The following is a 21682-nucleotide window of genomic DNA, read 5'->3' as shown; positions in this document are numbered from 1 at the left end:
GAATCAGAATAATAATACAGTCCCTTCCCTCTTGGAGCTCACTGTTTGATACCGTTAACGGATTTTTACATCACTTTCCAAACAGGGCATTGAATACAGAGCTGCCATGGAGTATCTTCAGAGTGTAGATCGAAGAAGCTTGTTGACCGAGATTCAAAAATTACAGGTTCAAATGAATAGTAAAAAGATGACCATGAAAAAAGAACAAGAGAGTGATTCTCAAAACCAAGGTATGTAGTATCATGTATGCTTGCCTATATATGTAAGTATATATTTATAGTCCTAATTTTACTCTTTTTTTGTCCATTGCTCAGTTAATGAAAATTTTCTATTACTCAAACTTTATTATTATTCTCAGAGAGCTATACAAAATGTAGAGCAAAGCAATATTCATTAGTATTAAAATAATACTTAATTTACTTATAAAAAGTTACCAGTGAATATTTCATTGAAAATGACACTAAGCCTACTGAATGAAGTTAGTACCTTTCTCTGCACTGTATCTATCCAGGCTGAGATAATAAATAAACAAATTGCCTTTGCCATGCTCTACTTGATGGCCTCATGAAAGAAGAATTCTGGGATTTAAACAGTTATTACTTTAAACAAAGATTTCACCAAAGACGGCTAATTTTTTTTTAATTAATTTACTTATTTTTAGTTTTCAGCATTCACCTCCATAAGCTTTTGAGTTTTAAATTTTCTTCCCCTCCCTTTCCGCCTCCCTCCCCAAGATGACGCTCAAGCTGATATAGGCTGTACATTCTTATTAAACATACTTTCACATTAGTCATGCTGTAAAGAAGAATCAGAGTGAATGGGAGGAACCACAAGAAAGAAAAAACAAAACAAAAAAGAGAGAAAGAGAGAGAGAGCGAGCGCAAATAGTGTGTTTCCGTCTGCATTCAGACTCCATAGTTCTTTCTCTGAATGTGGAGAGCATTTTCCATCATGAGACTTTTGGAGTTGGGGTGACATCTAATCTTAATCATGGCTCTCTACACATAGTCAGTTGTGTCAATATTATCCAATGTGGTAATAGAGTTTGTGCTACCGCTGTACAAAATTTAAAGTGTTACATTCCTTTCAGACCCACTAAAATCATAATTTAAGTAAAATAAAGATAATCTATCTATGCCTTTTGTTTCTAGAAAAAAAATAAATTGAAGATGATTTTACAGTATATTTCATTAGATCAGTGAGCACAAGTCATGTTGTTATTTAAATGTATGAGGCTCTAATTTTATTGATTTCCATATATACCTCAGGTAAAATCAGTATCTCCTCCCCTACCAAAAAATATTTGTCAAAGATAGCAGCATAACACCTCCAAGTTGCCCTTCCTACACTCAGTATTTGATATCATTATAAAAGTGGGCCTCAGCATTTCCGAAATTGAATCATAGATAAAGTCAGAGAGAGTAAAGTGAAATTTGACCCAAATTGTATTTACACTTATTGAAAAATAATTTGCCAGCCCCATCAGTCCTGTCCAGTATGATAACAGAATCTACATTATTGTGACATAAAATTTATATTCATAAGATATTGAGCCATGTCTATCTGCCACTAGGAATGGAGATGAAAGTGATTTCAATAATACAGCCAAATTCATGCTTTATTTTACAGATACCTTTTATCTAAACCTAAGTTTAATGGACCATTATTTTATTACTGCAGATTTTATTTTTGGAGTTTGTAATTGATGTTCATTAAAATCCCATTATGCATGACATATTATTACTTAGATGTATATATGTATCACAAGTCAAATTTTGCTCCCCAAAATATAGATAAATACATTTGAGTTTTATATAGCATTAGTAGCCAATAAAGCTAGTGTTGCTTGTTTCCTAACCATTTTTATTAAAGTATTCCATTCTAAACTAAGTAGGGATTTTAAAATACATTTTCTTTTCAACTTTACTGTCATGCTACAAATTTTTATGTGTTTTGTTTTTTTGTTTTTAAAGAAAGTATCGTGAACAAAAGCACAGATTTGGATTTAACTTCTACCGAATTATAGTAAAGTTCACAGAAATTATCTACAAAATGGCGCTGCACAGAAAAGAAAGAAATAGTCGACCAAAACTGAAAATTGTAGCATTAGTTAAATGGATAATTCATGCAAGTACTTTGTATAGATGGCAACTTATTTATGGAGTACAAGGTTGAGGGTTGTTAGCATGGGCTAACAAAATTTGTAGGTGAATGGAAAAAAATAAAGATTGTATTATTCATGTTAGTATTTGAAACTTTAAAAGATGATTTATATTTGAAATATTGTATTTATTAAATTAATTTGTATTAATTTTAGGACTCCTTTTAATAAATTTGTTCTATTATAGCTATGTAATCTTCATGATGTTTCAGTGTAGCATGGGGAACTTTCTTACTGTTTAGCAATATATTTCACCCAGTAATCCCAGATCATTATCATTTCACATCTGTCTAATAAAATATTGGAAATGGTACAGAATATAAAGTGTAAATAAAAGCATAAAGCTAATAAAATAGTAGAAACCAGACCCATAAATTAAGTAATGCTGTGACATAGTTATTCTTAAAAGGAATTAAGCAGTTGTATCACAGATATTCATGTGTTCTTTCCAGAACTGTTGGAACACAACGTGCAGCAGAAGCAGGCTCAGCTCCTGGAGATGCAGGTGGAGCTGAGCGCCCTGAAGGACAGAGCAGCCGAGCTGCAGGATCAGCTCAATTCTGAGAGACTGAGAGCTGCCGAGCTCCAGGACGAGCGTACACGAGCCAAGCTGGAGCTCGAAACGACGCTCAAAGCCCAGCACAAGCACCTGAAGGAATTAGAAGCATTCAGGTGTGCCGGGCTTCCTTACGTCAGCGTCCTGGGTTGTGGGCATTTGTGTTATCATCCTTTCCGCAGGCCTTGATGTGCACCCAGAATCACCTCACTAATCAGTGTGGAAGTCTAATGCTACACATGCCAGATTTTCCCTGTCTTCCTAGAACTTATTTGGAAATAACATGGAACAAAAAATCTTGATGATTTCCTGAATCTTGACTGTTTTTCTGTAATTACATTTGGGAAGACTTACAGTGCAGAGCATCAGAGCTGATGGATGCCATGTACTGAGAAAGGCACTATTAAAAAAAAGAAATGAAAAGATTACACGCCGAAATAGAATTTCTGTAGGCGGTCTCACCTAACACGGTGTTAATAGTTTTTCCTAATCCTGAGTCCAGGACTCGTTTTCTAGCCCCAGTTTCATAACATTGGTTTGGTATTAGGAAAGCTATTTTAATTCTGAGTAATTTATTTGAACAAGTAACTTAAAGTGATGATTATGACCTCTATGAGATGAATTAATTAGTATGACTGGGAAGCAGTTCAAATGTATACATTTTTAGAAGGTGATATTTTATGCAAAGGATAGGCATTTTTATAAATGTCAGTGAAGTTTGGATCCCTAAAGAAAAACATTTATTATTTTGAAAAATGGTAGGAAAAGACATAGCTGTATAATGGTTATTTACCATATTCAGGAAAAAACGCGTATTTACACTGCAGTAAATTGCACTTTTAATTGTCTGCCTTAATAAATGATAACTTGACAGTAGTTAACCAGTATTGCTCCTGGAATAGGTTAACTTGAGTCTTAATAAGTATTTATTAGGTGTCTGTTATGCACCAGGCACAGTTTTGGCTTCTCGAGGTACACATAAAATCGCCCCTGCCCTTAAAGAGCTCACATTCCATCAGGAGAAACAACTTGTCTACATGTAGTTCAACGTAAGATATGTACAGAGTAGATACTAAGAGGGCAGAGATTCTAACAGCCAGGTAGACCAGAGAAGGCACCTAAGCTGTACTTGGAAGGAAGGTTGTGATTCTCCAAAGCAGATATAAGGAGGAAGTGCATTCCAGGCAAGGGAAACGGCCCCCACAAAAGCGTAAGGATGGGAAATGGGTGGTCATTAGAGAGGAATAACACTTAGGACCCTCTGGCTAGACCACAGAGCATGAAGGGGAATAACGTGACACACCTGAAATGAGCCCTGAGTTATAAATATTCTAGAATCTTTCATATGATTACGTTATTAAATGGTGCATATTTTAGCTTTTACAGTAGGCACCAGTCCAACATGCAGCTTTGCAGTGGAGGAGGCATTTCCTTCTTGGTATAATGCCTTCATGAAATACTGTTTTTAAAAGATCGTTTCTGTTTCTCTTTTAGGATGGAAGTCAAAGAAAAAACAGATAAAATTCATCTGTTAAATGATACATTAGCCAATGAACAGAAAAAAACAAGAGAGCTTCAGTGGACTTTGGAGAAGGAAAAAGCCAAGTTGGAACGTAGCGAAGAAAGGGAAAGAGAAGAACTTGAGGTGTGCCCACCTTTGTCTTTAAGTAATCCTGAACAGTAGAAGACATTTTTAAAATAAGTTTTTATTGATGTAGTTTGGGGTTGGTTTTTTTTTTACATTATCATAGAGCCCCACAGCAACCCACTCCCTCCCTGAGAACCATCTCACATAGCAAATAGTATTTTTTAAAAGAGGAAAAAAAGAGGAAAAATTGGTATAGCTGATTAATGCATTGAAAAAGTCGGAAAATATGTGCAAAGTTCCACACTTGAGGACCTCCCACCTCTGCAAAATAGTGGAGTGGGAGTCTTTTCTTCTATCTCGTCTTTTAAACCATGCTTGTTCTTTATAATGTTGCAACATTCACTTCTGATTTTTTTTTGTGGTCTTTGTTTTCACATTGTTGTAGTCTTGTATAGCTTCCTTGGCTTTGGTAAGAAGCTTTGTTGGAACATGCCATCTAAAACTATCTTTGTGAGGGCACAGCAGGTTGGGCAGCATCCAATATATTGACTTATGTTATTATTTTATCTAAGCTGTATATCATCAAAAAAAAGTAAGACATATTCGTTTTACATCAGATAAGTCACATGACAGATTTATCATTCTTGAATTAAGTTACATTAGAGATAATATGATTCAGATGGCTGAGTAGTACATTGCTACTCATTGAAAATAATCAGCCCTGTTTATCATGTCCAGTCCGAAAATAGAAACTGCACTACCTTGATACACTAAGATAGTCTTAGTATATTCATTCATATCTCTCACTAAAAAAGGGAAATGAAAATTATATTAGTAATACAAAGTTCGAGTATACTTATTTAGAAGCGTGTGAGAGACCATCATACCTAGCACTGGAAAGGCAGAGCCAGTTGCACAGCCATGGGACCATGTTCCAGTGGGGCTGGCCCAAACCCTGCCCGCCAGGATTCTGATTGCCAAAGGACCCTGAGACATTAGCCCTGCCACTGTGCGTAAAGATCCACCCTGAAGCTGAACCTCCTTGATGTGTCCTCCCTCCCAATCCAAATGTGAGCCCTGGAGAGCGAGCACTAGCACTCTTCTGTTCACATTCCCAGCACTTAGCGCAGAGCGTGGCATATGGCAAGCCCTTAATAAATGCTTTTCCGTTCCATTTTTAGGGGGGGAAAGGTATGTGTTCATATCCACTTCATGTTTCCTCCTCTTTAGAAGGATAAAAATAATATCCTCAAAAGAATTCTGTCCCACCAAGTTTTTTATCTTATATTCTTTGACTTTGAAAAATGATTTATTAGCTCCATGGGGTGAATCATTTTAACCTTTAATTCCCAATTGTTGCATTGTCAGGATTAACACTGATCACAGTATCCTAAAAAAGATGTGTTAGTATGAGAATTGGTTTGTTTCAGAAATTGGTTAGTAATAGTACCATGTTCCTTCATTTTATTTTATTATATACAAGGATCTAAAGTATTCACTGGAAGGTCAGAAACAAAGGAATGTTCAGTTAAATCAACTTTTGGAACAACAGAAACAGCTCCTGAGTGATTTGCAACAGAAAATAGTGTCCCAGGGAACTCTGTATGATGCCCAGATATCGGAAGAGCGAAGCCAAAAGTCAGAGCTTCAAGGACTGCTTGAATCAGAGAAAATTCGAGTCCTGGAAATGCAAGAGACTCTTGAAAGGGAAAGAGAATTACATGCACAGCTTCAGGGTCACGATGACCATGAACAGGATAAGGCATCTGCATCAGGGGAAGACGTGCTCAAAGATCTGCAGAAACAACTGTATGAAAAGCACAACCGCATAGTAGAGCTGGTCAGTGCAATTGAAAAATATAAACTGGACTCTTTGCAAATGAGACAGCAGGTGGAAAAAGATAGGCAAATCCACAGGAAGACATTGCTCACGGAACAACAGGCCAACACTGAGGGACTAAAAAAGATACAGGAACTGCAGTCAAAAATGGAAGACCTCCGTTGGCAGCTGGAAGAGAAAAGACAACACATTTATAAATTAGAACTTGAAAGGAAGAGATCACAAGAAATTATACAGGAGCTTCAGAAGCAAGAACGAGAGAAGGAAGAAAAATTTGAAACTGGAAGAGTATCATATCAGAATCTCAATGAGGTATAGATTTTCATTTTTTATAACTGTATTTTGAATGGAATGTTTATGTAGTTCTGTGGTCATAAAATGTATTGGATTAGATGCTGTATAACATCTGAAAATAGTGAAGCCATTGAGGTCAAGCTATTTAAATTCTTAATTACAGCTTTATTTAAAGTGGCGGGAAATTGCTTTTGTATTTACTTAAGAAAAAAACTTAGGTGATGTATAGTAATTAATTATTATCTTCTTGGTCCTTTTGTCAGCCAACCACTTGGGACTCATCCAGTGATCGAACAAGAAATTGGGTCCTCCAGCAGAAAATTGAAGGAAGTGAGAAAAAAGAATCAAGTTATCCCCCACTGATTGAGATGAATGGGGGTGGAACAGCTGAGGATACCCATGAGCTAGAGAGTGTTAGACAAAAACTGCAGCTCATATCATCGAAACTCCAGCAGCTGGCCCACAAAGCCGCCAGCAGGTGCGAGAAACCTTCTTGACTTTCCAAGAAGGGATGTGTACACCAGATAATGTCAGATACTGTTGCTTAGTAAGATCCAACCAATGTGAAATTCACCATTTTTACGTTGTCATATCTGAATAGTGAAATAGTTTTTACTTGTCCAAAAAAGAACTGTTTTATTAAGCTTGTATTTTTTTCCCAAACTCTCCTTTAATAAAATCTGACATTTATTTAGGCTTTTAAGGTTAAGAAATGTAGTACAATTAAAAATAAATTATGTAAAGCTTTAGTCTAGAGGAAAAGTGTGAGAAGAGAGTACTATGTAAAGAAGAGTTTTAGTTTTGATTGTCGCATCTACAGAGTTTAACACACCAAATTAGTAGAATTAAACAATGAGGGTTTTTTTTTTCATTCAGGTTACAGTTTGAACCAGCAGATGATGAAGATTTTACTTGGGTCCAGAAAAATATTGATCATGTTCTTTTACAATTACAAAAGTTTGCTGGATTATCCCAGCAAGAGGAGGTAAGAAATTTTTAGCCATGTATAAAGCCATATGGATTTTAGTTTTGTCAGAAAATTTTAGGAACCTTTTGAAAGTTGTAGTGTAATCCATCCCTGAAAGCTTTTACCTGTTGATGTGTTTTTGAATATATTACCTCTCAGTGTTTCTTCTAACAAACAGTGAGCCAGCTAGTGGTAGTTGTCTTTATGTAACTTCCCTTTTCATTCACTGTACAAAACAGAACAATTCTACGGCCATTCACATTGAGCAGAGAATGGACTTTATGCTTGGCCCCTTGAATCTTTGCTTCTCATCCTTTGCTTTCCTACTAGGATAGCTTTGGGGGATTTTTTTGATGACTTAATAGTGAGCATGTGAAGAGAATGGAGGTGAAACTTAAAGCCATCTGTTTTGTTATTTATTATTGAATCATTTAAAAAGTTTAGTTTGGAATAATGACGAAAGAAACTAGTGGCTAAGGTTTAGAATGATCTGAAGTTCATTTATTCTCTCTCTTCTTCATGAATATGGATAATTGAGAGCAAGTACCTTCTCCCTATATGGAACTTTACATTGCACAATCTGTCCTTCTCTTTCACAGAATACAGTAGTTTCCTTGTTTATGGAATATCCTGGACTGCAGTAAGACTTTAAACTGCTCCCAAGAATATGACCACGCATTGTATTTGTGTTACTATTTTAAAATTTTGTTGATCTGATTTCGTGTCACTTTTTTTCTTTTCTAGCCCACTTTGGTATCACCAGGCATTCCCTGTAGCTCATTGACTGAAAGATTACTGAGACAAAATGCTGAGCTGACAGGACATATCAGCCGGCTGACTGAGGAAAAGAATGATTTGAGAAATGTGGTCATGAAGCTGGAAGAAGAGATCAGGTGGTTTCGACAGGCAGGACCTTGTGGAGACTATGTATGTCTTTTGTCAGTGTTTATTTATTTATTTAGAAACATTGCAAGTTGTGTTTTCTGATAGTATATTGTGAGCCTTAATCTTTGTCTTCCTACATCATACAGGTACAATTTTTTTTTTTGGAGAGGAAGAGGTCCAGATATGTGATTTCATTAGTTTAGGAACTTCTTTAGATTGTCACTATCTCTGTAATTTATAGTATGAAAGCGGTATCTGGCTGGTTCCTCCCAGAACCTCCATTTTAAGGAGGAGACCCAGGTCAACCAGGTCTTCATTGTTCTCCAGGCTGCATGTACTGCCGACTTATCTCCACTGTACTTTCTCTAACCATCCTCCAGCAAAGGGTATCTTGACTACCTTCTTTTCAGCTTCCTTTATGTTGTTATCTTCCCCCATTAAAACATAAGCTCCTTGAGGGCAGGAATTATCTTTTTTTCCTGCTTATATTTGTTTTCCAGGGCTTACTATAGCACCGTAGTAAGCACTTAAATAAGAATTGGTTGGCTTGATTTGCCTATAGGCAATGTAGTATGTGGTAGAGGCAGGCCTGGAAGGAACCTAGGCCAATACTCTTTCTTCTTCCTTAGCATACATACACTGTATAAACTGATACTTTTATCACACATAAGAATAAAATGAAGCTCCTAAACAAAGTAGCTTGTAAATTTTAGTGAAAATTGGTTTTTTAATGAAAACAAACCAGGAAAATAAAATATTAGTACCTACAGTGATATTTTAATCAAAGACAAGAATTGAAAAGTCAACCTGACAAATATTAGAGGCCTGTTGGTTTTTCTGGGAGCACCTGTCTAGTACATGCTAGAAAACCTCCCAAGATTTGGAGAGTCACTTCAGATGGTTATGAGGTGTATATAAGCAGTGAAGGGTGGAACCAACTTTCAATAAAGCTTCGCAAGGGATCCAACTAAGCAAAATAACGCCAAGGATTTTTAAGGATGAAAAAGAGCACAGACAACCAACAGAAGAAAAATGGAAAAGATCTGCAAAGATTGTTGTAGCAAACTGCTTTCTGCATCAAGGAAAGTAGAGACACATCTAATGTCTAATCGAGTGTCCTAATCGAGAGGGTAGAAATGAGACTAAAAAGAACAAAGGCAGGGCCAGCAGCAGCTGGACTGGACAAAGCACCCATGGAAGAGATTCATGCAAGAGACAACACAACTCCAAGGCAGAGAGAGAGAGCAGAACTTAAGGGCGGGGGGGGGGGGAGAGGGTTGTGTATTTACACAGCAGGTTGTGTATTTACCATCACAGTTGAAGAGGGATTCCCTAGGATGGCGAAGTCTTTCAGGTACTCCTCCTTGCAGATGACCTTGTGCTGGCTGCATCAAGAAGTGGAACATGGCAGAGCCTCCTGGAAGAGATGTACAACCACTCAAGAGTCCACACGGGAAAGATCAAGTTGATGAAAAATGGCCTTGTCACGTGCAGTTAAATGGACAACCTGAAGAGCTCTCTGTCTTACCTGTCTTTCAGCCTTTCTGTATCTATCTATATCTGTCTATAGGTAGATAAATACAGATCAGTAGAGAGTTGGATGAATAGATCAATAGATCAACCAGTCGATCTCCTAGGCAGACAGTACAAATGATTGTCGAGTTAGGCCCAGAATTAAGCAGAAGTAATCAAGTGGCCTGGAATGCCTTCAGGAAATTACAAAGTTCTGTTCATAATTGCAAACTCTTCCTATAAATAAAAGCTCATCTTTTAATGCTGATATTCTACAGTGTTGTAGTGTAACTGTGAGTCATGGAACACTGCAGTCTCTGGAGAATTTAAAAATTAGTAAAACCGAGGGCAAGGGAAAGATATATGTTGGATGTGAGACAAGCTGCAAAGATATAACAAAGAAGAACTGGAATTAAGGCTCTCATTAGGAAAATTTATCATCAGGAAAGAAGATGGGTTTCTCCTGTGAGGAGTAACCAGTGGAAGACCTGGGTGTTCTCCCTGTATCCTCACAACGTCAAGGAAGAGGAGAAGCCCCCAGCTCACTCATTGTGGCAAACTCATGAAGGATATGGCTAAGAATTAGAGAAGATGGGCATTTAGATGTGCCGAGATCTGAATCCACAGAAGAAATGTACAAATTGATGAGGTCACATTTGGTTATGGTGGATTTATTTGATTACATAAAAATAACTCTCAGAAACATACAATGATTAGCCGTAACTATATGATAAAGGTATGTTTTTGGAGTATGACTTAATGGAGGATAAAAATGCACAAGAGTCAAATTTTGGTCAAGGATATGAATGGATATTTTGCAAAAGAGGAAACAAATTGTAAACTAACATTGAAAGATTGAAAAATTTCACTATTAGGCAAAGAAAAGCAAATTGACACATTTCTGGGATACCTTCCTATGACATAGGGCAAAGAGCCCTAGATTTGCAGGCAGAGACATGGATAGAGCACCAGGCTTGCAGAGAAAGATTTGAGTTCAAATCCAGCCTCAGATCAAATCCAGCAAGTCTCTTAACCCCTATTCGCCTTAGTTCCTCGTCTGTAAAATGGGGATATACTAGAGAAGGAAATGGCAAACCACTCTAGTATCTTTGCCAAAAAAAAAAATCCACGGACAAAAGGCCATGGGGTCACCTAGAGTCAGACTCAACTGAATGACTAAACAGCAACAGCAAAAAATGACCTCAGGAAAGTCATTGGACTTCTTTGGGATTCAGCTTCCTCCATAAAATGAGGGGTCTGTAAGAGGTGATCATTAAGATCTTTTTAATCTTTAAGTCCTACAATGTTTGAGTTGGCAAAAGTAAATAAAAATTATAAAATTTAGTTTTTGCTGGGATGGGAGGAAACTGGTATGCCATTAGATGACTAGCAGCACAGAGGGTTACACTTTGTTTTAGGAGCCATTAGGCAGCGTGCCATAATAGTCACAAAACTGATCCTGCCCTTTGGCCCTGCAAGCATTCTCTTGGTGATATATCCTGAGGAATTCATTTTTTATTATAACTATATCAGATGTGTTATTTATAATAGTAAAGAGCTAGTAGCATTATAAAGGCCCAGTAGTTGGGATATGGCTGGAAATTTTGAGTGGTGTATGAATGGTTGCCCTGAGGAAGGTCGCATCTAGCTCACAGAGTCATTGTGAAGATCAAATGAAATGATATTTGTAAAATAAAACTCAGCTCTTTGCCTGGTACGTAGGAGATACTATAAAATTGCTTCTTCCTCCTCCCCATGTTAAAAATGAGAGAGAAGAAGTCATTTTGAAAAATACCTTAAATATATTGTTCATTGTGAATAACTTAAATATTCAATAGGCATTTTTATGGAAAGCCTAGGAGACTGATAATAAAAATCATTTAACAAAAAACTACATAATATAAGAAAAAGGGGTAAAAGTCAGTGAATAAGATTTGTTCTCTCTACAGTCTTCTCGACATTCATTCAATCATGGTACTAACATTGAAGCAGTTATAGCTTCTGAGAAGGAAATCTGGAACAGAGAAAAGCTGGCTCTCCAGAAGTCCCTGAGACGGGCTGAAGCCGAGGTATGCAGACTGAAGGCTGAGCTAAGGAACGAAGCTTTGTTGCAAGACTTGAACCCCAGCTCAGAAAATGCCACTCTAAAGGTAGGGGTTTGTGTGAGGGTTGTGTTGTGTTCTGTTCTGTTTTAATGCTCAGTGCCCTTGATCCTATTCGTTTGCTCCCTGTCTACTCAGTCCTTCCTTTCGATATGCAAGCATGTTCAGGTCTCTCCAGTATTAAAAAACAAACAAAAAACCCTCCCTGGACTCCCTTAAGATATCTTCCTATATCAAACCCCCCTTAGTGATCAGAAATCTACAAAGAGGAGTCTATACACACTGTTTCTATTTATTTACCTTCCTTCAAGAAAGCCTTTTCCAAGATCAGTAACAACTTTTTTTTTTAATCATTAAATCCAATGTCCTTTTTCTTTCTTTATCATTATTACCCCCTTCACGGGGCTTGTTGGATGAAAGGGGCTTTGTCACCTCAGAAGTGCAATAAAGACATGTTTTTTACTGTCATTACAACAACGGGCATCCTTCTTGGTGCCTTTCTTAGACTTCTAGGACACTGCAGTCTTAACATTCTCTTCCTGTCTCACAGAATCTCAAAAGGCATCTAGTGTAACCCAGAGTCGAATAAGAATCCTCTATAAGCCTTTACACTTGAGAACTATTCTGATCAGTGTTTGTTTGAAGACCTCTAATGAGGGGAGACCCACTACTTCCCAGGGGAATCTGTTCCGCATTTATATTGCTCTGATTTTTAGGACGTTGTTCCTTAAATGAATTCCAACTGGTTTTTATTCACTTCCACTCATTGCTTCTAATACTGCCCTCTGTGGCCAAGCAGAACAAATCCAACCCCTCTTCCATGATAGCTCTTCAGGTATTTAAAGATATTTAGATATTTAAAAGGGTGTGTGTGTGTGTGTGTGTGTGTGTGTGTGTGTGTGTGTATATAAAGATATTTAAAGATATCCATCTTGTGTGCCCTAAATCTTCTCTTTTTCGGGCAAAATATTCTCAGTTCCTTTGATTAAGCCTCATATGGTGTGATCTTAAAGTCTCTCAGCATTCTGGTCATTCTCCTCTGGACACTTTCCCATTGGTTAATGTCCATACCAAAATGGAGCATCCATATGGTATGATCTCAGAGTCTCTCAGCATTCTGGTCATTCTCCTCTGGACACTTTCCCGTTGGTCAGTGTCCATACCAAAATGTAGCGTCCATAAGGGAACACAGTCCTTGGGATTTGGTGTGGCCAGGGCAGCGTCCAGTGGCACTATTTCCTTCCTAGTCTTGGAATGTTATGGCTCTCTTTATGTAGCCTAAAATGGTATTAGCATTTTTGGCAACCATATCACAATGTTGACTCTGACTAGATTTTCAGGCAACTGGAACTTCCATGTGTTTTTCAGACCAACTACTTTCTAGCCATATTTCCTCCATCTTGTACTTGTGAGGTTGTTTTTTGAACTCACATGATGGATTCTACATTTTTTCCCTATTAAATTCCATTATATTATGACCAACCCAACATTTTAGCTTGTTGAGACATTTTTGGATCCTATCTTGAGGACAGGATTCTGTCGTCTAATGTTAGCTGTCCTTCCTATGTTTATGTCATCTGCATGCCATTGATCCTTTAATCCAAGTCATTGATAAAAATGTCAGCAAGAATAAGACCAAACACAAATGCCCAAGACATTACACCAGAGATCTTCTAAGTTGACGTCAAAGCTGTTAATGAATATTTTGGGGCCTATCTAGTCATTCAACTAGTTCTCAGTCTGCCTAACTGTGCTGTTATCTCACCTTTATCTCTTTGTCTCTTCCCTCAGAACCATTGCAAGACTTTGTCCAGTGCTTTGCTAAAAATCTAGATACAGCATTCCCTTGGTTTACTAGTCTAGGAACCACATCAGAAAAAGGAAGTTAGATTAGCGCGGCATCCCTGATCTTGAGGGAACCAAGCTGAATTGTTTGTGATCACAGATTCCTTTTCTATATGTCCACTAACTGTCATTTCAATAATCTCATCTAGAATTTTGCCAAGAATTAATGTTAACTGGTCAGTAGTTTGCAGATCCTTTTCTCTTCCCCTTTGTGAAAATTGGTACATTTGCCCTCCTCTAGTCATTCAATCGACAAGCATTTGTTAAAGGTCTTTCATGTATCGGGCACTGCCAGGTGCTAGAGAGACAGATGTAAACATACCTCGCCCATTCTACACATTCTTTCAGACCTCTCCCAACAGTGGCTCAGGAATCACCTCCATCAGTTGCTTCAGTACTCTGGAATGTATAGTTTGTTCCAGGACCAGAGACTTGAACTCATCAAGGGGTTGAAAGTGTTCTCTTACTAGTAGCCTGACTTGACTTGGATTTCAACTTCCCATCAGCTATTTTTGTTCTTTCCTGTCCAATCCAAAGATCATTTTCCTTGGCAGCAAAAACAAACACAGAATATGAGTTGAACATCCATCATCGTCATTCTACTTACCCCAGGTAGTTGTCCTATCCCTTTGAACATCCTCTTTTCTTTCATTATATCTGTAAAAAAAAAATCCTTAGTTTTTCCTATGAGTTTTAACAATTCTGATGCTGTGGATGATAATGATTTGTATTCATTCTCTGTTGAGTATCTTTGCTTCCACCTTCTGTTTCTGCCTTTTTAAAAATTTCATTTGGCAAATAAATTCTTAGCAAACCACATAGATAATCTCTTTAGGAACTTTCTCTTTTCTTGTCAGAATTGTTTCTCTTTGTCTTAAGAATTTCATTCCTGAGAGTTTCTCATGTTTACTGTGGCTGACTTCCCCATGATTGCGTGGCCTCAGGGCACGTGCAGTGCAAATGTGCATGCTCTGTATTCAGAATCAAGGCTGCAGTGAAGTGCCATGCAACACCATGTGTTTGATTTTTAATTAATTTTTGGTCATTGTGTGTTCAGAAACCTTTGACTGCTGCCAAATTTTTCACAACCCCATATGGGGTTGTGACCCACAGTTCAAGAAGCACTGGTCTATAGCTTACTCCAGTGACAATATCACTTCTGTTTAGTTTGTTTCTGTTTGCCATTTTTACCCAAAGCTCTGTACTGTACTATGCTTCCCCCACCTCTGGGTCCTGGATTTCCTCACAGAATACACCTTCTTGATATACAGTGATATTCCATCCCTCATCCTCTCCTCTACCCTTGTATTCTTTTTGACTAAGGTAGGTGTTATTCAGAGTCATAGACTAGTCATGGCTCCTGTCCCCCTACATTTCAGTAATACCTTTGGCATCAGAGTTACTTCTTTGCATCAGGATTTCTAGTTCACTTTGCTGGTTACCAGTAATTTGTGAAGTAGTGGTAGATGTCTGAGGCCATAGGATTCATTGCTGGCTCCTTATCTGCTATTTTTCTTCCTTCCCTGTAGCTCTTTTCTGTCTAGCTTAATACACATATCTGGATGATTTTCTCATTCCCCTTTCCTTTTCAGTTTAAAGCCCTTTTGATTAGATTTGCAAGACACTCCTAGCAGATACATTTTTGCCAGTCCTTTCTAAGGCCTTCTGCATTCCTATTCAGGAGCCCACCATTTCTCTATTTCAGCACTGGTCCTAGAAATCCAAATTGCATTCTCAGAAAGCATCTTACTAATCAGCTGTTAAATTACCTTCCTTCTCAGTCTCCTTTCCCAGAGCCCCATCCACTTTCTATTTATTTCTTAAACCTGCATGACCCCCTAGGTGTTCTGTCCTTGGCCCTGTTCTCTTCCCTCTGTACATCACCTCCCTTATTCTATCTCCCATCCCCCCTTCACACTCTTGCCAGAGCACCACTCTGATCGTGACCCTCACCTACTCAAAAGCCCATAGTGATTGCCTCTTGCCGACAAATAAACCATAAAATCCTGATTGTAGTCTTCAGAGCCCTTCATCATCTAGCCATCACCCACCTGTCCAGCTGTTTCTCCTTTGATGTTCGTTGTGATCTCTATCCCATGTTCTCCTCCTCCTCTCACTTGCAGAGGCCAGCTTTCCTTCAGCTTGCACAGTAAGAAGTGATGACTGTCTCCTCAGATTTGTCTTCGAGTTTATGCCCTGTCCCATTTGATCCGCATGACAGCCTTCCAAGTTAGTGCTGTAGGTCGTGTCCTCCCCATTTTAGAGATCAGTTAGCTCAGGCTTAGGGGACGACAGTGGTCACACAGCTAGTATGCCTGGGAGGGCACAGTCAAACACAGGTCCCTCCTGTTTTCAAGGTCAGCCCTCTCTCCCCACCATTAGATTGTAAGCTTCTTTCTCCACTCTGTAACAGCAATTTACAGGAATGTTTTACGTGATTCATTAATACTTTTTCCTTCTCCTTCCTTCTTTAAATTTAGAGAGTTTATGGTAAATACTTGAGAGCGGAAAGTTTTCGGAAAGCTCTCATCTATCAGAAGAACTACCTGCTGCTCTTACTCGGCGGGTTCCAAGAGTGTGAAGATGCCACTCTGGCCCTCATTGCACGAATGGGAGGGCAGCCCTCCTGCACCGACCTAGCAGCCATCACAAACCAGTCCAAAGGTTTCACCAGGTTTCGGTCGGCCGTTAGAGTGTCTATTGCAATTTCAAGGTAAAGTACTTCAAAAGAAAAAAAAAACTGCATCGTCTGTCTGAAAGTTGAAGCATTTAGAAATAAGTATCTCCTTTTCTTTGCTGTCCATACTCGCTCATTGTCGTAACACTTGCCACCCCTAACATTGGGATACTTGTTTCTTCCTGGTTTTTCTGCCTGTCTAGTAGTTGCCTCCCACTGGTTCTTGTGGTTAATCCAGTATAGATTGTTTTTTCCCCCTAGATATAGTCTCCTTGTTAAATAACATCATGAACTAGATGATTTTTATTTTTTTGGTTTTTTGCCAATCCTGTGATCCTGACCCTAATGTTCAGAACCCCTAATAATCTAGCCATAGCCCACCAGTATTCCATGTGATCTCCATCCTGCGTTCTCCTGCCCTCTTCTGCCCCAAGCTGTCATGCTCGTGCTGTTATTAAGACTGAAATGAAACAGTGACCTCCCAATGGGCAACTCCTTGCCCCCCTACAGATCTGCACCTTCTTTGGAACCTAGCCTTAGAGAAGTGCCTGCAGACCCCAAGAGGCCAAAGGCTTTGTCTGGTATGTTTCAGGGGCAGGGCTTGAAGCCAGGCTTCCACACCCCAAGCCGGCTCTCTGTCCAGCACGGCATGATGCTTCTCATAAGAGAAGAGAAGCAAACAAGCTGCATATTTCATGAGACGCGTAGAGAGGTGCCCACCAAGCAGCCCAGACCAGCATCCATCGCTAATCACAGCTTCCCTTGGGACAGACATTAAAGTCTCACAGTGACTAACAGAGATTTGGAGCTTTAGATAAGAAAGCTTTGCTCCTTTGAGCCCCTTTTTAGCTAAGACCTTCCCAAGTCTAGTTCGGGTTCCTTGTGACTCATGCATGAGAATCATCTGCTTGGCCATCCATTCTACTCACCCTTTCCTTCCTCCCTCTCCCTTCCCACCCACTCCCAGTGTTTACAAGCTAGCTTTCCCCAGGGCCAAGCGGTTTCTTGAAGGGCCTTTACTCCCATTAAACTTTCTTTATTGCTTTGTAGTCTCCCCTCTGTCATTTCTTTAAAGGTAATAAAGTTACCTTGAATTTAACAAAAAAAGAGAGCTATAATAGAAAGAAGTTTGTTTGGGGGGGGGGTTTGGTGTTTTTTTTTTTTAGTGAGGCAGTTGGGGTTAAGTGACTTGCCCAAGGTCACACAGCTAGTACACGTCAAGTGTTTGGTCTGAGGCCGGATTTGAACTCAGGTCCTCCTGACTTCAGGACCAGTGCTCTATCCACTGCGCCACCTAGCTGCCCCTTATATAGAAAGAGGTTTGGAATAGGATTAAGGATACCTATGTCTAGGCCCAGCTGGACAAGACAACCTCTGGGGGTCTCAGCTTCCTGCTCTGTATAAAATGGAAGCTTTTTCTCTAAATTTCTATGACTTTAAAAACATTATTAAACAGAATACTAGCTTCTTCAGATTGACTTTTATATTTGATTCAGCTCCATAGTCTATTAAGGATGAAAGGGACTTTCACTAGTCCAACCCTCTTGTCTTGTAATTGATGAAAATGGAGCCCAGAAAGTTGAAGTCATTTGCCTTTGTCCTGGTGACCCAGTGGGGACTGGCACCCAGCCCTCTTAATTAGCTCTCGAACCTGTTTTTTTTCCAATGACATAAACACAAATTGCTTCAATTGTCGTATTTTATGCCTCTTATCTGTCTGTGTGTGTGTCCTGACTCCTTCATTTCTAGACCAGTGTGGTGCTGTTTCCTAGACTCAGAGCAGGGGCAGGTCATTGCCCTCAGGCAGGTTAGTGGCCAGCAGATTAATGTGCACATTTGGGAATGACTCATTGCTGCAGAAGTAAGAGTGAGACTAGTTACCCTGAAGGTAAATGAAGAGCTCCCCTGCCCCACCCCTCCCCACTGGCTGCTCCCCTGGGCCAGAGGAGTGCCACCTTCTCAGCGTTGGCTTCTTGGTGAGCAGTGACTGTCAGTGACCCTTGGGGACATTTGAATGAGGGCCCACACCTCCAAATGAAGCCTGTTTTCACTTTGCCTCTTTGATTCCCCTTTGTGGTCTGTTCTCTTTTCTCTTATTATTTTCCGGCTTGTTCTCGTCATCGTTTCTCCTTTCTTCTTCGCATTTCCTCTAACCTGTACTACTTATTTCCCATTTTTCTTCTCTTTCCCTGAGCTCCTTCTTCACTCTTATCTATTTTCCAGGCATAACACGTAGAAAAACAAGAACAAAAAACCTTTTTTTCTGCTCATGGAGAAAGGGTGGCAGATAATGGGGGCGGTAGAGACACTACCTGTGGAGGACAGGTGCCCGTGATCCAGGCCCCTCTTTTGTCCCTTTGTGAAGACTTGCGTAATAAGCCAGTGAACATATGTGCATATAAAGTAAAGGCTACAATAATGTATAATTATACTGAAACTTATTTTGTGTGTGATTTTAAATTTTTGTATACTAAGTTTGATTTTAAGCTAACTTGTCTCTGGTCTTTGGCTGTGTAATGACATTTTGTATTTAATTTTTTTCTGACTTTTTTAGAATGAAGTTCCTGGTTCGCAGATGGCATCGGGTAACAGGCTCTTGTTCCATTAATATTAATAGGGATGGCTTTGGACAGAATCCAGGTAAAAATAAAACAAAACCAAGCTTCCTTGTGGTTCTTTCAGATTACTGTTTTATGAAACTAAGTAAAGCAGCACAAATCTGACGAATGTCTTCAGACAGTTTTTGAAACTTGCAGCAGAGGTTTTGTCAGGAGAAAAGGCTAGCTAGGGTGCAGAGCACTGCACAAACAAGACAGGAAAGGAGGAACTGATGTGCCCACCATCTCCTGAGCCCACAAAGGGTTCTTTGGGGCTTGTTTCTCCTGGCTACAGGGAGCATCACTGGGAGCGATGGCCAGAAGTCAGCTCAGTGTCCGGAAGTGGACCTGACCTGGAGACCTGCGGACAGTTTGTGTCCCCTTTTTGGCCTGCTGGCCTCTTTTAAGGCAGTGTCCACGGATTGTACAGTTGAATACTCGTCTGCACTTTGTGTAGAAGTTGCTTACTGACACCAGTCCATATTTCTTGTTTAATATTCATGATGACCCCCAAATCACTCCTTGCACCTAGAAAGGAGACTTCTGACCCAGAATCTTCATTATCCCTTGAAATACTGAGTAAGAAGGAGTGAAAAGGCAGCAGACTTTAAAAAGACAGCTTACCTCGGGCTGAAAGTCTGCATCACTCAGTGTGAAGCAATGGAATTTACCTCCAGCATAAAAGCGCTGGAAAGCCATGTAGCGAGGCCCTGGGAGTCAGGAACCCGGGTAGGGGGGCCTGGTCCTGTCCATAGCATCGACTTAACTCTGCCACTCCAGGAAGATGTCGTTATCTGCATAAAAACTGGGTGGACCAGATGATGGGTGAGCTCCCAAAGTGTGGGACCCTCTGGTCTCTGATCCTCAGCAAGCAACAAAGCCAAGTTCTCAGTTAGGAGTGGGGAGCGCTTGTATCTCAGTGTGAAGAGTGCGTTGGAAGGCCAAACAATCCTTCTTGCCACTGCTTCCCTCCATTCATAAATGGAAATAGGAAAGAGATTTCTCCATCATGATTAAGCATAGTGTTAGCCTTGGCAGTCCTATGGGATTTTTAAAAGAGGTATTTCTTTTCTATACAAGGTACGTTTTGGGTCACTTTAGGCACAGAAAAAAGTGATCCATTTTATCCTTCTCCTGGTGGGCTGGAGCTGTGTGGAGAACAGAGACATTCCTCCTACCGGTCACGGTCTGATTTGGACTGCCCCAGGTCTCCTTTACACTTTCAGCACAGGTAAGACGATGATAAAATCTGCCCCAAATAGTAAGTTTATTCATCTTGAACAGAAAAGGCTGATAACAGGACTTGGCAAAAATACTGCTTTTCAGGCAAGTCTGTTTACTGTTGTCTTGAAAAGCCACAGCTCCGTGTTTCTCTTCACTTGTTTCCTCCCATACATTGAAAGGCAAATTCCCTTTCATCGTTGTCATTTGTGCTTCTTCAAGCACCTTAGCTATTCCGTCTGCTGGCTGTCAGAAGCAGCGATTTGTCTGAGTAACATGATCGCCGCTTCCTTCCTCATCTTCATGTAGGGGTGCCCAGGTTCTCCAAGGTTAGGCCACAGAAAGCACAGGCTTTGGCAGATTCTGCCAAGATAGAAAGACTCTCAGGTAGTAACTGAACTGACCCAGGTAATTTGTGGCACACCAAACTCAGGAGACTTACTGCTGGGGTTTAGCCTCTGGTACCTCCCTCCCCACCCCCCCCAAAAAAAAAAGGTCACTGAGCCAGCTGGTTTCATTTATTGGGCCCAACAGTGCAGCGCTGTCTGTAGACTTTAAGCTACAATGATAGTTGTCTACTCACCAAAAGCTTATGATCTACAGGTACAGACAAGACACGGGAAAACATAAGGAAGCATGAACGTGAAAGAAATATTTACATGTTCCTTTTGAATCAGCCTTTTAAAATCAGTGTGGGAGGGCCCTGTTTCTGTTGTATGTCTTTGGGGGGGGGGGGATAGCAGGACAGCGGCCAGCCTCCTGGCGGCTTTGATTACCTTCCAAAATATTTTTTTTACAATTTCCCACATTACTGTTCGTATAATATCTAGGCCTTTGTTCTGGATCTTATCCCACAGGTACCAAGGCCCCACCACTGACCTAAATCCTGGATCCCTCGCATGTTCTCAGCTTCAGAATTATGATCCCGACCGAGCACTGACAGATTATATCAGTCGCTTAGAAGCACTGCAGAGGAGACTTGGAAATGTACAGTCAGGTATACTCAGCTGACTCTTCTAACAGCAGAGTGTCCATGTAATTGGCAGACTTTTTGACCAAAACCTAGGAGAGCCTCATTCATACTATCGTGAGTTCAGCTGCAGAAGAGACCTTAGAGGTCCTAAGAGTCCAGCCCCGCTCACCTCAGACATGAGGGAATGGAGGCCCAGTGTAGTTGGGTGACTTGCCCAGGGGCCACAGAGCTAATGACTGAGGTGGGGGGTGAACCCAGGGCTTCTGGATTCCAAGGCCAGTGCCCCAGCTCTTCCTGCATGCTGCTTAAATTTAGAGAAGAACTAGAATAACTCTTGGCAGTGGAACTCCAATCTATGAAGGACAAAAAGAAAAGAATGAGGGGGCAGCTAGGTGGACACTTACTAGCTGTGTGACCCTGGGCAAGTCACTTAACCCCAACTGCCTAAAAAGAAAAAGGAAAAT

General features: G+C 39.9%; 1 protein-coding gene across 1 annotated transcript in view; it reads left to right on the top strand.

Annotated features, from left to right (window-relative positions):
• AKAP9 (A-kinase anchoring protein 9) overlaps window positions 1-21682 on the top strand; it is a 175705-nt gene that overhangs the window by 150981 nt on the left and 3042 nt on the right. The window contains 12 exon segments of the mRNA XM_078151794.1: window positions 86-230; window positions 2614-2833; window positions 4212-4362; window positions 5789-6457; window positions 6703-6917; window positions 7316-7424; window positions 8151-8333; window positions 11753-11953; window positions 16231-16463; window positions 18982-19067; window positions 20105-20255; window positions 21103-21242. Coding sequence (XP_078007920.1) covers window positions 86-230; window positions 2614-2833; window positions 4212-4362; window positions 5789-6457; window positions 6703-6917; window positions 7316-7424; window positions 8151-8333; window positions 11753-11953; window positions 16231-16463; window positions 18982-19067; window positions 20105-20255; window positions 21103-21242 — 2503 coding nt within the window.

Source organism: Phascolarctos cinereus, unplaced genomic scaffold (genome assembly GCF_003287225.1).
Source record: "Phascolarctos cinereus isolate Bilbo 61053 unplaced genomic scaffold, phaCin_HiC Scaffold_1;HRSCAF=81, whole genome shotgun sequence".
NCBI lineage: Eukaryota > Metazoa > Chordata > Mammalia > Diprotodontia > Phascolarctidae > Phascolarctos > Phascolarctos cinereus.
Note: the sequence above shows the minus strand (reverse complement) of the source record. Positions and strands in the feature narration are given on the sequence as shown.